This window comes from Macrotis lagotis, chromosome 1 (assembly GCF_037893015.1).
Source record: "Macrotis lagotis isolate mMagLag1 chromosome 1, bilby.v1.9.chrom.fasta, whole genome shotgun sequence".
Classification (NCBI taxonomy): Eukaryota; Metazoa; Chordata; class Mammalia; order Peramelemorphia; family Peramelidae; genus Macrotis; species Macrotis lagotis.
Window position 1 is genome coordinate 855,975,897 of NC_133658.1, and position 16,729 is coordinate 855,992,625.

At 40.2% G+C, this 16,729-nt stretch overlaps 1 protein-coding gene across 2 annotated transcripts in view; it reads left to right on the top strand.

Annotated features, from left to right (window-relative positions):
* The window catches only part of CTPS1 (CTP synthase 1), a 39,877-nt gene that overhangs the window by 22,139 nt on the left and 1,009 nt on the right, over positions 1 to 16,729 (top strand). For both annotated transcript variants that reach the window (XM_074217754.1, XM_074217755.1), the window contains exons 8-18: positions 2,592 to 2,743; positions 5,125 to 5,257; positions 7,163 to 7,251; positions 7,735 to 7,829; positions 8,790 to 8,852; positions 9,906 to 9,949; positions 10,305 to 10,401; positions 11,255 to 11,310; positions 11,391 to 11,487; positions 13,967 to 14,111; positions 14,967 to 15,057. In XM_074217754.1, coding sequence (XP_074073855.1) covers positions 2,592 to 2,743; positions 5,125 to 5,257; positions 7,163 to 7,251; positions 7,735 to 7,829; positions 8,790 to 8,852; positions 9,906 to 9,949; positions 10,305 to 10,401; positions 11,255 to 11,310; positions 11,391 to 11,487; positions 13,967 to 14,111; positions 14,967 to 15,051 — 1,056 coding nt within the window. In that variant the 3' untranslated portion in view covers positions 15,052 to 15,057. The remainder of the gene's footprint in view (positions 1 to 2,591; positions 2,744 to 5,124; positions 5,258 to 7,162; positions 7,252 to 7,734; positions 7,830 to 8,789; positions 8,853 to 9,905; positions 9,950 to 10,304; positions 10,402 to 11,254; positions 11,311 to 11,390; positions 11,488 to 13,966; positions 14,112 to 14,966; positions 15,058 to 16,729) is intronic.

A 16,729-nucleotide genomic window follows, 5' to 3' on the forward strand; every position in this document is an offset into this window, starting at 1 on the left:
TTTTTTTTTAGGTTTTTGCTAGGCAAATGGGGTTAAGTGGCTTGCCCAAGGCCACACAGCTAGGTAATTATTAAGTGTCTGAGACCAGATTTGAACCCAGGTACTCCTGACTCCGGGGCCGGTGCTTTATCCACTACTTCACCTAGCCGCCCCCAAAGTAGACAGTTTTGTTGCCCTTTGGGCATAGTTCCAGTTGCTCTTGGAAATGGTTGAATTCTGTTCACAACTCTACCAAAAGTGCATTAGTGTCCCAGTTTTCCCATATCCTTTCCAATATTGATCATTTTTCTTTTTTTGACATTTTAATCAATCTAATAATTATGAGGTGCTACTCAAGAGTTGTTTTAATTTGCATTTCCCTAATCAATTTTAGAACCTTTTTGGTTTTTTTGATTCATTTAATATTTCAGTTTTGAAAATCAATAAGTCATAAACCAGGCATAAGACAGTCAAACCAGGCATAAACTCATAGAATGTCAATGTTAGTAGGGATGTATAAGATTATCTAGCCCAAAGCCTTAATTTTAAAGAAGGGAAAATAGAAATCCAAGGCAGATAAATGAAATCAAGGGAATTGGTGAAAGTTATTCTGAGGTCAAATAGACTTCATTTCTGTATCATATTAAAATACTAGAAGACAGCAGGTTTTGGTGGAAATTGGACTGAATTTGGAATCAAAACACGTACATTCAAATCACTTTTCTGTCCCTGACTACCTGTGTGACCTTGGGCAAGTCACCTCATTTTTTAAAAAGATTTTATTTATTTTGAGTTTTACTATTTTTCCCCTAATCTTACTTCCTTCTCCCCACCCCCCACAGAAGGCAATTTGCCAGTCTTTACATTGTTTCCATGGTATACATTGATCCAAATTGAATGTGATGAGAGAGAAATCACATCCTTTAGGAAGAAACATAAAGTATAAGAGATAGCAAGATCAAACAATGAGATATCAAGGTTTTTTTTCTAAATTAAAGGTTATAGTCCTTGGTCTTTGTTCAAACTCCACAGTTCTTTCTCTGGATACAGATGGTATTTGTTGCTCTTTGGGCATAGTTCCAAATCTTAACCCCCCTTTTCCTCAGGAATGACAAAAGCTGTTGATTATCTGAACTGTGGCATCATTGGATGTATCAGAAAAGAAACATGAGCATACTTTTATATAGACACTGGGGTTGCTCATGTGTCTACCTTCCCCAAAGTGTGTTTTGGGGAATTATAGTGTTTTTCCATTGAGGGGTGTTGGATATTACTTCATCATAACTAACCAAATTGTTGTCCCCTCCTTTTAGAGTGGATTGGTTTAATAAAGCATCAATTCACACCCAAAGGGCAACAAAAATGTGCATACCCTTTGAACCAGCAATACCACTGCTGGGTCTATACCCTGAAGAGATGATGAAAAAGGGTAAAAACATCACTTGTACAAAAATATTCATAGCAGCCCTGTTTGTGGTGGCAAAGAATTGGAAATCAAGTAAATGTCCTTTAGTAGGGAAATGGCTTAGCAAACTATGGTATATATATGTCATGGAACACTATTGTTCTATTAGAAACCAGGAGGGATGGGAATTCAGGGAAGCCTGGAGGGATTTGCATGAACTGATGCTGAGCGAGATGAGCAGAACCAGAAAAACACTGTTACCCTAACAGCAACATGGGGGTGATGTTCAACCTTGAAGGACTTGCTCATTCCTTCAGTGCAACAACCAGGGACAATTTTGGGCTGTCTGCAATGGAGAATACCATCTGTATCCAGAGAAAGAACTGTGGAGTTTGAACAAAGACCAAGGACTATTCCCTTTAATTTAGAAAAAAAACAACCCATTGATACCTTATTGTCTGATCTTGCTATCTCTTATACTTTGTTTCTTCCTTAAGGATATGATTTCTCTCTCATCACATTCAATTTGGATCAATGTATACCATGGAAACAATGTAAAAACTGGCAAAGTGCCTTCTGTCGGAGGTTGGGGGAGGGAGTAAGATAAGGGGAAAATTGTAAAACTCAAAATAAATAAAATCTTTTAAAAAAAATGAAGGACAAAAAAAATTAAAGTATCAGTTCTCCAAATGTGGTCCTTGAACCCCTGGAGGTGCTGGATATCCCATCATTTTAGGGAGTCTTCTTGGGCAAAGCTATTTTCATATTAACAGTAAGATGTTATTTGTTTTTTTAAAATGCTTCTCTTTTCCAGCAACATATCTGTTTGTTGCCAGTTGGCAAAAATTGAATGCAGGAGCAGATATGAAAATTCAGCTATTTTAAGTCAGACATTTAAGAAATTTGCAAAAAATATGTAAAATAATGCCACTTTTTAAACTTTTCACAAATGCTTTTTATGTTAATTTAATAAATTTGTTTTAAAATGAATGTTTTTAAAATGTATTTTAAAATTTTCTGCAAACATAGAATTTCCAGGTAGATGAACAAAAGTTGTTTGAGGAGGATCCTCAGTTTTTAAAAATATAAAAGTGAGGTCCTGAGACAAAGTTTGAGAAACCACTTGATAATATATTTTCCTCCTATCCATCCCTATTGATTTTTCTTATGCTTTATTTTTAAATTCCACCGACTTTGTATTTAACAGGTGATCTGTGTCCATGACGTTTCTTCCATTTACCGAGTCCCTCTGTTATTAGAAGAACAGGGTGTTGTAGACTACTTCTTACGTAGACTTGACCTTCCAATTGAGAGGCAGCCAAGAAAGATGCTGATGAAATGGAAAGAAATGGCTGACAGGTAAGTGGTATAGCTAGAGCAAGCTTTGGTTACCCAGTCTTTTTTGTGCCTTATATTTCACAAGGCTAGTAATATTAAGTTGTATCAAATTGTAATCACTTACTTGCTCCACTGTCACTTTGAACTTTTGAAAAAAAAAATTTAGGTATTCTTTATGACTGCTGCTCATTTCCTTCCCTAAAACTCATTTGTTCAGTTCATTCAAGCATTTTGTATAATAAAGTGTCTTAATCATTATATGAAGATCTTGCAACTAGACTTTTAATTTTTCTGTGTTTGGAGCCCTGGATGATGTACTTAATGTGGTGAATATTAATATGACCTCCCTTTTTGAGTTGCTTTTAGATTTTTTTTTTCAAGGCAATGGGGTTAAGTGGCTTGCCCAAGGCCACACGACTAGGTGTCTGAGGTCGGATTTGAACCCAGGTACTCCTGACTCCAAGGCAGGTGCTCTATTCACTATGCCACCTAGCCGCCCCTTGAGTTGCTTTTTAAAGAAATGGTTAAGGGCTTATAAGATGGTCTTGAACATAGAACAAGACAGACTCAACAAAGGGATCAAGAGAGCTTTAACTCACAACTAAATGTTTCTCAACTCTGGGGAAGGCGTTGATAATTTATATTGAATTAAATCGGAGACACCTGTCAAGGAGACATCGTTTTCTGCAAAAAATCAGATCAGATCTAAGTTTGTTGATAAAAATTTTTTGGAACTTAGTCTGATTATATTTAAACATACATGCCACTTGTTAATTTTGCTGATAGGAACTAGATAACAGCTTTTTGGACCTTTGCTGAGATCATCCTAAGTTTTTGGGGGGGGGTGTTGCAAGGCAATGGGGTTACGTGACTTGCCCAAGATCACATAGCTACGTAATTATTGTCTGAGTTGGATTTTAACTTGGTTCCTATTGACTCCGGGGCTGGTGCTCTATCCATTGCACCACCTAGATGTCCCCTAAGTTTTATTTTTAATGTGAAAAAATGGTTTTTGGTTTTGGAAATTCACATTTGAATTCAAAGTGTTTTCTTGATGATCTTGCCTCCTTCCTTCCCAATAATTAAAATTGCCTCCCAATAAGTAAATGTCTGTAATCTTTCAATTGTAATAGTCACTATGATAAATTGGCAATTGTTGAGAAGATAACTATGAGAGAAACCCAGGGCATCTTTATGAAACGGGGAAAATAAGAACAATCCAGATAACTTAGATGTTGTAATTTTTGTAGGGGCTACTTTTGAGCTAGATTAGAGCTGCATGGGACAACTAGGTGGTGCAGTGGATAGAGCACTGACTTGGAGTCAAGAGGATCTGAGTTCAGATCTGACTGCAGAAACACTTGATACTTATTTCCCTTGTGATCTTTGGGAAGTCACTTGACCTAACCCCATTGCCTCCTTTCTGGGTTTTAGTTTACTCACATGAAACAAAGTGGAGCATCCTTTATACCTCCAAATCCTATAACCTATATTGCTATGTATGCTTTCTTTTTTCTGCCCTGCAATTATTTAGAGTTTGAATTAAACCATATTAGGGCTAGGAGAACCGGGGCATCATCTAGTCACACTCATTTTATGGTTGAGATGAAGCAGGGATCCAATCCCTTTCTTATCCCTGCCCCCCTAAGATGGCTGTAAATCATAACCAGCACACTTTTTAGTGGCAGAAAATTATCTCAGACATGTAGGCAACCAGCTTATAATAAGCCTTTTGATCCTGGAAGCCTCAGAAGTCAGAATGAATAACTCTGGCAGTCAGAGGTAGAAGTGGGCAGGATTTGGCCCTGGCCCTTGAGACTTTACTCAGCTGTGCTGGTTTCTTTCTGCACCATTGCTTCATCCTCGAGAGCCCCTGTCTGCTGCCTCATTTTACTTCACCGCTGGAGAAGTTAAGTGATTAGCTCAAGTGGTAGAGCTAGCTTTCAAACTTGTCTTCTGACTCCAATTTCAGGAATCGTCCTGTCAGGCTGCTTCTTGCAGGCAGGGCTTTGTCTGTTTTGAGTTTTTAAACTTAGGCTTGATTGCCAAAGCCTTTGTGTTACTGTACCTGCTTGGCTCCCTGGATTCAGAACTCTGTGGCAGGTGAATTTTCAATTTGTTTCAGCTGACTTTGCCCAATTCATCTTTTTCCTACCCATTTTTGGGTATAATATTGAGGACTGTCCTCAGTCCTCCGTTGGAGAGCCATCTTCCCCAAAGTGCTCTGCCTGTCTCTTTTACTGTTGAGCCCAGGGACCCAGTAAAGGAGCTCTCCCCATTCTGACCTCTTCAGTGACCATAGACACACTGAACCAGACCTGCTTCTCCCCCACTTCCCATTGCATATTTACATTCTGCCTCATTACCATGCACAAGTTTAGTGTTGGCTTTTGGACCTGCAGGTACGATCGTTTGCTGGAAACTTGCTCCATTGCTCTGGTTGGGAAATACACTAAGTTCTCAGACTCCTACGCCTCTGTCATTAAAGCCCTGGAGCATTCTGCCCTGGCTATCAACCACAAGCTGGAGATAAAGGTGGGTGAGGGGGGAGGGTAACATGAGTATGGAAATGGCTTCCCAGTCAAGGACTCATTGAAAGTTCCTTAAATTAGTGTCAGGCATCTGTGTTTTAAGTTTGCTACCGTGTTAGGACTCTTGTAAAATGGCAAAAACAGTAGTAATAGCTTCCATTATCAAAAACATTTCTGTAGCTTTGTAGTTTACCATTCTCTTTCCTTCCCACCCCTGTAAGACAGGATCATTGATTCAGAGGAGGATCATTTGCTCCCAAGTCCTGAGTTTTTACACATAAGGGGAGTGTGACCCATAGAGGTCACATCCTTTACTTAGCTGAAGCTATAGATTAGATACCTTGGTCAAGCTTGTGATTCAGACCTAACTTCCATGATACCAGATGCAGCTCCCTGCCTTCCCAGTAGTTAGAGAAACAGCAGGGCTTTGTGTCAGTAGGACCAGCTTGAGCCTACACAATGGACCTGAGTTCCTATATTGGAGACTATAACCATGGGCAAGTCATTTTAAGTCCCTGAGCAGCCTCAGTTTAGTCATCTGAAAACCACAGATAATAACTCTTATACCTATCTGTAAGATTGTCATAAGGGGCAAATGAGAAAATATATGTAAAGTGCCTTGCAAATCCTAAAATATCAGTGATTATTGTGCCATGCTTAGGACAAATCCATTATTCTCATTTTAAAGTTGGGAGGGGGGATGACTTGTTTGTGGTCATACAGCTAGTAAGTGATGGGGCAAAGACTTGACTCCATGTCTTCTGACCAGACTAACTGGCAAAAAACTCTGTGAAGGTGTACATATGTGTGCTGTGTCATGTGTGAGATCTGCCACATGTGAGTTGTGATTATGAGTATGTGAGATGTAACTTTTGTGTGTGTATGTTAGTGTGAGTGAGAGATGTGAAGGAATCTGACCCTAGTGATGGGTTATGAGTTGCTTGCCATATCCTTTTCTTGGTTAACTCTTGGTTTGAGTGATGGTAGAAAACAAAATGAGAGTGTTCATAGAAACTTGCTTCATTATTTTCTTTGAAACATTGTTTTCTTCTCTGGAAGGACTTTAGGTTTCTAGTTGGCTCTGGCTGATCTTTAGGAAGTGGTAGGATAAAGATAGAAAAATAATTATGGTCCAGGTCTATGGCTGGAAGGGTCAGGTGACCAGGTCTAAGAACTACTGGGAAATGGACCAGGCCTGGGCTGGCTGAAAGCCCTGATGGGCTGCATCCCCTCTCCCAACTACTAACATACTTCAGATAGAGCTAGTTTCCCAAAAGTCCAATTTTTGGTATTGTCATGATGGTTGGGTTCCTCCTCCCATCCCCCAAGATTGATAGCAAAGCCTACCTTGAGGCAGTAGTATCAGATAGAAACAACCTTGTTAGGTCCAGGGCAGAGGGGGGCCCCTTTACACAAAAACCCTGTATCTAAGCTTAGGGGGATGGGGAAAGAGAGCTGTCCTTTGTGAAGGAAACAGCCTGTCAACCTGAAGAGCTTCTCTGCAGAGCTCCTCAGCTCCCATGCATTTAATGACCATCTCTCTGGATAATTCTCAAATCTTTGAATTCTGCCTCAATTCCTCTATTGCCCTCTAGTCTTGCTCCAGTTGCTTTTCAGGCATCCTTGAGCTGGATGTCTGGTAGACATCCAAACTAGATATGTCTAAAACTAAATTTACCTCTTCCCTTTACCCTCTCCTCCATCTTCCTTCCTAATTACTGCTACACCATCCTCCCAGTTCTTTAGTACTTTGTTAAATTCCTACTGGCATAGGCAAATCTCAGATTAGGGCTGTGTTCCATCTTGCAGGGAAGAGAGCTTTCTAATTTTGTTAGCAAGGAGATGTGAAATAAAAATCATGATAAGGCCAGACCACTGGTTTCATGTCTACTTTTCTGGCTTCCCCCAGTATATAGATTCAGCTGACTTGGAACCAAGTACTTTACAAGAAGAACCTGTCCGATATCATGAAGCTTGGCAGAAACTCTGTAGTGCCAAGTAAGGAGCACCTTGTGTCTTGGGTTTTAAGGCCAAGCCTTCAGGTGTTGGGTGGGGGCAGGGAAGGGGCACAATCTGCTTTCCTAATGTTAGTGACATGTGTCTCCTGTAACTAATGTGAGAGGCTTTGCAGCATCACTGAAATGAAGGCACCAGTTAGACATAGCTATCAGCTCCAGCAAAGTGCCTTTAGAGACTTGGTGGTCTGGGCTGGAAGGGTGCCAGATTAATCCAAATTTGACATTTTAAAGAGGATGAAAAATGACTGCAAGGGGGCACAGCCCAGACTCGTACCTGGACTTCTGGCTCCAAAGCCAACAGATACCATACTGCCAGAAGTTGTTTGGCAATATGTTTTTTAAAATCCCCAAAGTAAAATGCATCAGTATTTTCCTGTGTTCGTTAGGGTTCCTAGAATGTTAAACCTATGGAAAGGAGATGGGCAGGGAGAGCCCACCTGTACACTTGTTTTTTTCCCTGCAGTGGAGTGCTGGTTCCAGGGGGGTTTGGTGTTCGAGGAACAGAAGGGAAAATTCAAGCCATCTCCTGGGCACGGAAACAGAAAAAGCCTTTCCTAGGTAAAAGGTCCAATAACATTGATGATGTAGGACTCACCTGGAGCAGCAGCAGGCAAGGGGCTGGGGAGGTGCCCATTGGGAGCCCAGTGATAAAGCACAAATGCCCTCATTTCTATAGATAGCACAGTTAGAAAAGAAGCCTCCTTTTTGCTTGGGAAAAATCCAAACTCCCTTTTAGAATAGAATTTCTCAGCTTGGGACTTACCTTCTTTTCTCCCTAAGGGAGAAGTGTGTGAGTTTGAGGAGAGCCTGGGGAGAGTCAAATATCAATTGAGAGCTCCCCCCCCCCCAAAAAAATAAGTGCAGTTGTTTTACAGTGCTCAGGAGACCTAATGTATTATCCGCTTCTAAATTGAGATACAAATTGCCTCTAATTGCAAGACTTCTTAGTGCAATGAGTCTTAGTAATTTTCAATTTGATTAGTTGCAAATGGGAAGCTTAATGAAAGGAAGGAAACTTGAATTTCTAAAAACCCTTTATGGCAAACACACTGCTTATGTTCTCCAAGCCTTGAAGTTCCAGCTTGACAAAGTTAGAAGCTTTCCCTTACATGTTATCTGTACCTCAGGTTTTTGAACAAAATAAGGCATGAAGTCAAGGTCATGTGGACTGACAATGCTGCTTTGACTCAGAAAAGTGTGATGTTCTTTGGCAGGGGTGGGGAACTCTGTTTATTTGAATATAACATCATTCATGGGCTGTACAAAATTATCAGCTCAGAAATTAGCCTGCTATATCTGGTTGGACATCCATTCCTAAAAAAGCTCCTCAAATGATTGAATTTTGAGTCCTGTTTGTTGTAGCAGTGCCAGATCAAATGAAGGCCAGCAGGCCAGATATTCCTCATCCCTTTCCTGCCCCCCCCCGCCAAACACACACATACCCTCAGGAATGCCCCCAGAGAGCTCAGCTTCTATAGGTAGCTGACATATTTCTGATCTTTTCTCCTTTGTCCTCAGGTGTGTGCTTAGGAATGCAATTGGCAGTGGTTGAATTTTCACGAAGTGTTTTGGGTTGGCAAGGTATGACTAAAACTTCTTCCTTTGTTAACTATTCACTGGGATAGAGGCCATCCATCAACATCAGCCTGAGTAGCTGTGTGTTGTCACCAGAGCATTCTGTGCTCTGATAGTCACAGTTAAGGAGAGAGCTTTATTGAGCACCCCAGTTGTGTGCTTGGGGGTGAGCTCCTGAAGAGAAATAATTTTTAGGGAACACATTGACTTACAAGACAAGAACCCTATGAGGTGATATACTTGTGTCTCAGCCTCATTTATAGACTGAGGAAATGGGTTGACTGAAAAGCAACTTCTCTTGACTTCAGTTTCCAGGGCTCTTTTTACAATAAAAAGATCCTGTCAGAGTTCATAGACTATCTGAGGATATAAGAAACGTACTCATGACAAGTTATCCAAGAGACTGTACAGAGTTGCTTTTATTATTATTATTATTATTATTAGTAGTAGTAGTAGTAGTAGTAGTAGTAGTATTTTTAGTTTTAGTTTTTGCAAGGCAGTGGGGTTAAGTGATTTGCCAAAGGTCACACAGCTAGGCAGTTGTTAAGTGTCTGAGGATGGATTTGAACTCAGGTCCTCCTGACTCCAGGGCTGGTGCTTTATCCACTGCACCACCTAGCTGCCCCTTGCCTACTCTTAAGACTTCAGAAAATAGTCACAGATTTGAGAAAAAGGAGATAAATATTATTCTCTTTCGGTTTTGCTCTTATCTTTGGTTAATAATAGCTAACATTATGCAATGCTTTATCTGTAATATGGGTGTGTATACATATTCACATCTGTAGATAACACATCCACCTGTCTCCACCATCTGTCCATCCATCCATTCATTCATCCATCTGTTTATTCTAGCTATCTATCACTTCATTTGGTCCTCACAGCTATTCTGTTTAGGGGCTCTTGATTGTCTTCACTTAATAGATTAGGAAAAAGAATCCAGCAGAATTATTTCTGTTCTTGCTGAGAGCAGGGAAAAGAAAGTTCTAGCTAAAGAAGAGCATCAAGACCTGAATTGCTTGCAACTATTCTTCTCCTAAAAAAAGATTTTGGTTTTCACAGATGCCAATTCAACAGAGTTTGATCCTAAAACAAGTCATCCTGTGGTAAGCCTCTCATGTTGACCCTATGATCCCTTTTTGGCTGGGGTTTTTTGTAAGTAAATTGGGAATGCCAAGCAAGCCTTTGTCCTCATCCCACCTTCTTTGGCTCTTTGACTCTGCTGGTACAGAAATCCCTGGTCTTTTCACTGTATGGAATTTTCTGTGTCCAAAAAGGCATAGTATAAGAGAGGATAGCTAAAATCTTCCAAATAAGTTTTGAGAATCAGTTTTGGTGACCAAGTCAAATTATTTCCTCCACTAAAGTACTATAATGTCAGAGGTGCTAGGAAGGAAAGGACGAAAATAGCCACTTAATGTTTTGTATTCTCATGCAACTTCTGTTTTGTCTAATTTACAGGTAATTGACATGCCAGAACACAATCCTGGACAAATGGGTGGCACCATGAGACTTGGCAAGAGGAGGACCCTCTTCCAAACCAAGAACTCAGTTATGAGTAAGAGTTGCTTCTCCTTTTGACCTGAACCTTCAGCTTGAGACAAGCTGGGGTAGGGCTGAGGGACTGTGAGCCTTAAGAGATCTGCTGCTCTTTCTGATGTAATTTTTTTTTCTTGCTGAGACTTGGTTCTTTGTGGCAAGAGAGCTGGGAAGAACAGTTGCTGGAAATTATGTGAAGGCAGATTTTGGTTCAGTATAAAAACTCACAACTAGAGTGTATTCCAAGATGAAATGGGATTCTTTGAATTGTTGAATGTGATGGTTTTGAGGAGAGGATTGTTGATGCTTTGCATGAAGTTTGGACTGTGGTTTCATCAAACCAGACTAAAATATATCTTCTGTCCTCTTCAGTCTAGAGAAAAAATGCAGCTCCTTTTTGTCCTTAGCTAGGGTCCTGTTGAGTCTTGATAATTGTACAGCTCAGGAAAGTGACACATATCAATGAAGAGTGATGGGTTTGCCATGACTACCTGCCTAGCTCAGTTTCTTTCAGGCTCTAGAAAGATAAGCAAATCCCACCTATCATCACAGGCTTTAATATGACATGTCTGTCAGCTTTGACAGATGCCTTGTACCAGCCTTGCAGGGACACCCTCTCAAAGCAAGAGGTTTTTGTTTTAATAACATTATATTTAGAGAATAAGTTATTTGTTGCCTTTATCCTGTGAGTGGTCTAAAGTTGGCAGAAGTCATATAATCTTGGACCTGGCTCTTGTGTTGTTAGCTGTTGAAGGGTATATGTTCTTGGAGACCCAGATGATGAGCTCGAAAGGACTGAATAAATTGATTCTGGAATTGAGGTTCTTCCAGGAGAATGTGAAAATACAGCTTGCATTCTGTTCCCTTTCTAGGAAAACTGTATGGGGATTCTGATCACTTGGAGGAAAGACATCGGCACAGGTTTGAGGTATGCATTGGCGTTTGTGAAGCCTTCTTTCTGTATTCCAAGAAGCACCATGTCACTGATGGAGCATTCTGTACCCCCAGGTGAATCCAGTCTTAAAGAAGTGTTTGGAAGAACAAGGCTTGAAGTTTGTGGGCCAAGATGTTGAAGGAGAGCGAATGGAGATTGTGGAACTGGATGGTAAGGACTTGGATTAATGGCAGGTTCATAAGCTTTCAGATTCAACAAAAATATCTTTAAAAATTAAACAAGTAGGGGGCGGCTAGGTGGCGCAGTGGATAGAGCACCGGCCCTGGAGTCAGGAGTACCTGGGTTCAAATCCAGCCTCAGACACTTAATAATTACCTAGCTGTGTGGCCTTGGGCAAGCCACTTAACCCCATTTGCCTTGCAAAAAAAAACCCCAAAAATTAAACAAGTGGGTTTAAGTGTCTGAGGTCAAATTTGAACCCAGAGAATAATTTTGGGCTGTCTGCAAAGGAGAGTGCCATCTGTATTCAGATAAGGAGTTGTGGAGTTTGAACAAAGTTCAAGGATTATTCCCTTTAATTTAGGAAAAAAAAACAGATATCTTATTGTCTGATCTTGTTACTTCTTAGACTTCTTATCTCTTCTTTAAGGATATGATTTCTCTCTCATCACACTCAGTTTGGATCAAGGTACAACGTGGAAACAAAGTAAAGACTGACAGGTTGCTTTCTGTGGGGGGGCGAGTAAGATTGGGGGGAAAATTGTAAATCTCAGATAATATCTTTAATAAAAATAAATTAAAAAAAAAATTGAACCCAGGTGGCTCCTGACTGCAAGGCCGGTGCTCTATCCACTGTGCCACCTAACCACCCCGGTTTTTTTTTTAAATCATAAAACTGGTGAATTTATTTGTGAAGGGAGTTCCCAATAAATAATTTCTTTAACCATTGCAGACTGCTGGTACATTTTCTATAATCTTAGGTGCCAGGAAGGTCCCATGGCTAGTAAATGTCAAAGAAAGGACTGGGACCTAGGTAGGGCTTTGTGTCTCCTAGGCAAAAGCTCTGCCATATATATTAACCACTCTGAAACTTAATTACTTGCAAAAATAATCAGATAAAAATGAAAAATCTTCCATAGACTCCTTAGCATTTACTAGAGTAAAGAGTGGGTTTAAAAAACAAATGCTTTTGTTTTCTACCCCTTCTAGGATTATTTGAAATTTTGCTCCTGTAGTTATTTTTCAATATTTCAATCCTTACCCTGGGAAGGGCAAGAAAGGAGGTTAGGGGAAGTGGTGTTGTTAACTTCTCACATTTTTATACTCCTTCTTCAGAACAGTGTAAATTTGTGGAAAGTTCAGTATAAAAGTCCAAAATCCTCAATAGTCTAGCCAGGTCCAAATGAAGATTAAACTTGGCGTGGGGGGGGTTAACCTTTTCCCTTTTCCCTAGGTGTGATCTGGGTTAATCATTTTAAAAACCATTACTTTCTGTCACATGTGAGGCACTCAAAACTAAAGATGCAAACCTGAAAAAAAATCTGTCCTTGAGGAACCTTACGATCAAATGGGGTTAAGAGAAATGTAAAACATACAGCAATGTGATCCGAGAAAAGTGCTGTAAGTTTGTTGAAAGAAAGAAGGAAAGAAGACTTTCAGTTGTTAAGGGAGAAGCCTGGAAGGAAAAGAAAGAGTTCAGGTGCTGATATGAGGAAGGGATCCTTTCAGGCACTGGCAGGGGTTGGGGAGTGGGGTGACACAATTGCATGGCTGACCAAGATCTGAAAGCAATTTGGCTGAAATGGGAAAGGTAGAAGAAGAATTGTTCAGTTGTGTCCCAACTTTTTTTGACAATGTTTGGGATTTTCTTGGCAGACACACTGGTGTGATTTGCATTTCCTCCTCCAACTCATTTTACAGATGAGAAACTAAGGCAAACAGGGTCAAGTACTTGGCCAAGATCACAGTTATGTGACTGAGGCTAGATTTGGAAGGAGTCTTGTAGCATCAAGTCCTAGGCTCTGAACTCTGGCTTCCCCTAGTGGCCTCAGAGGAGGGACTAAGCACTAGACTGCTAAGGGCACTGAGCAGGAAGTGAAATCTGCACACTGGCCATGTCCAAGGTTCTCACCTTGGCTATCAAGCGCTCCTTAAGGTGGCCAGTGCTGCTGCTTGGTTCCTTTGAGCTAAGGGCTAGTTGGTGTTGATTAGATACTGTGTAAATTGTTTTTCTGGTTCTTAAACAATTGCTCCCTTACTTTCTTCCTCTTTTTTTCATCACCCTCAGAGGATGTGTTATTGTTTCCTCAATTTCCATTTCTTAAGATTTTGCTTACCTTTATGTTCATCTTCTCTTTTAAGTGTAATATTTTAACTTTAATTACTAACTTCTGTATGTCACTGCTCAAATGCAAAGGAGGGGAATTAATATGAACATTCGTGGGAGGGCATTTCACTCTTCATCAGTTCATACAAGTCTCATTGGGAGGATTACCAAGGATGGGTTGGAAAGGTTAGAGCTTTGAGTCAGGAGGCATCGACCATAGCCCAGGTTTTAACCTGGTGAATATGAGCACACAGGTAGTGGGAGTCAAGAGGACATTAAGACAGCCTGGAAGTAGATTCAACCATACTTGGTCATTCATTAGACAACTGTCATCATAATAGTCCTTTTAAATTTATTTTTCAGATCATCCATTTTTTGTTGGCGTTCAATACCATCCTGAGTTCTTGTCCAGACCCATCAAGCCGTCACCCCCTTACTTTGGTCTCTTATTGGCCTCTGCTGGAAAGCTCACCCACTATCTCCAGAAAGGCTGCAGACTCTCTCCCAGGTGTGAAATCTTATGGGCTTGTCTTTGGTGCTTTGCTGATGATGATCTTAGAAGGCAAGCCAAAGGGAACACATGAACTTTCATGTATTCTTTTCATGGGTGCCTTTCTAATTTTGTGTGGTTTTTCCCCCTCAAATGATCTAGATTTTTTTCTTAATCCAAGTTTTGGTTTTCATTGGTACAACACTTTTCTCTTTGACTTGTAGCCCTTAGTTGTCTCTGCTGTATGCCACAATGTTTGGGACATGATGGACCAGCTGTATGGAGCAAATAGGCCTGGAATGCCTTGATCTTCACAGTTGTGGAGGATTTATTGATACAAGGAACCAGAATATAAAAATCTTCATACATCCCTTATTTTTATAGGGATGAAAACTAAGGCTGCATAGCTGTTAAGTGGCAAAGATTGGTCTTGTGTTATCAGCTGGACAACAACAGAATTAGCTGAAATTTTTGAGAGCAGAGGTTACTTTCCTTAAGTCATATTTTCTCTGATAATATTCTTGCCCCAAAATCTTAAAGGCATGTGCCATAGGAAGCAAAGCAAGGATATGAACAGGGACGCGAGGTCTACCAATAGAGGTAGCTGTCAGCCCTGAACAACTGCGGCAAGGTGGATTGTAGATCTTTCATAGAATCCTTACAATTTAATAAAGTAGTATTAAAGACAAAGAGTGGTTACAAAAAAAAAAACAAATTGTTTTGTTCTCTACTTCTCTACCCCTTCTAGGATTATTTGAAGTTCTACTCTGGTAGTTATTTTTCAGTATTTCAGTCCTTAGCCCTGGGAAAGAAGAAAGGAGATTAGGAGCCTTTTTGTAGGAGATCTTTAATAGAATTCTCTGGTTTCTGCAGGGACACCTACAGTGACCGGAGTGGGAGCAGCTCCCCTGACTCTGAAATCACCGAGTTGAAGTTTCCATCAATAAATCATGATTGATGCCTGGTAATGTCCATTAATAATGCTGATTTGCTTAGTTGGGTTTGTATAAAGACCTGATGCCACAGGATAGTGCTGGGCATCCCTTGGGTGAGAAGGCCCTAGGGATCACAATCAAACCATCACATCTTTTTCCTGTACAGATGTTACGAAGGCATTGAGGTTTACTTCATGCACCTCAGTAGAGATATGCCTGCTGGAGGCACAAGGAAGCAACTAAGTCTTTCATGCCTCTTTCCATACCTCCTGGAAAATCAGAGTTAGCACAAAACTACAAAAACTTGATTGTGAGGGTGTCAGGCAGTTCTTTGTTGACTTTGTCCAATATTGGTCTGATCAACCACAATCAGACACTGACTTTCCTCTAACATAGTGATGTCATTTTTTGTCTTCAATAACAAAGACAGGAACCAACCTAACCATCCTAGCCTAGTTGTTACCAAGCCTATCTCTCACAGTAGCCTTGTGAGAAAGTTAGTTCCAAATTTTATCTCTATTTTACAGATGAGGAAATTAAGATATGGACAGATGAAATGTTTTGCCCAGAGTCACATAGGTAGGAAGAGGCTGGATTTGAACTCATTCTTCAGATTATAGGGGTTGGCAAATTAGAGCCTATAGGCTAAGAATAACTTTTATTTTGAATCAAGTTTTATTCTATTGTAAAATATAAAATCATTAACTCTCAACTGGTACAAAAACTTATTGTGATCCAGGTTTGTTGACCCTGGCCTAGGAGATTGGAACTCTCAAGGCCTTACTACTTGACTCAAGTAACTTTCAATTTTTCTCTAATGATGATTGGAATTGATAGTCTGAATAGTCTGACATTCGTGGAGGAAAATATCTTTGTTTCAAAGGCCCTCAGACAATTTCCCCTCTTGAGTAGTCACACTAAAGAAATGGGTCAACAGCAGACTTTGAATCCATCACCTCAGTTTTCTTTTGGTATTTGTTGAGTTATAAGCTGTGGTAGCCAAGGATTTATTTGTAACATAAGCATCTTTCAGACTTGTTGTTGCTTGGGCTTTGGCCAAGGAAGCCACTGATGGTCAATAAAAAGTGCTGGACCTGGGGTGGACATCTGGGAAACTATTCATTTATGCTTGGAATGAGTAGCCAGCAATTTTGTGTATATATGTGGGAACCACAGATAACAATTATAAAAAAGGGAATTTAGGGTTAAAAGTGACTCCTTAGCCAGAGGACCCAAGTAAGTAGACTATTTTTGCTAGAACTGCTTACATGTTCTCAATGTGGTGTATGGAGAGTGTATCTATTGGTCTTGCTTCTGAATTTTGGTATCTTTTGCTTTACTTTGCCTATAATATTCTTAAGTACAAAGGTTAATAGTTGAATCTTAGAATATTAGAACTAGAAAAGGACCTTGGACAGCTGGTTCTGTGTCATGTCATCATATTACAGATAAGGAAATGAGCTCAGAGAGAACCTTTCACATGATAGAGCCTTGGAGCCTTGAAATGGCTTTGGGACAAATAAGACTATCTTCTAGGGAGGAAGAGATAAGAACTGAAGCAGTGAACAGAATTATGTTCCTGAGTGTTCAGACAGTTCAGTGGCTTCTTTCAGGGATGCTCTGCTTGGGAACTTTTAGACTAGGTTCACAGATGTTTCAGGCTCATTCCCTTGAGCATTATAGATCCAGTCTTTTTTGAAC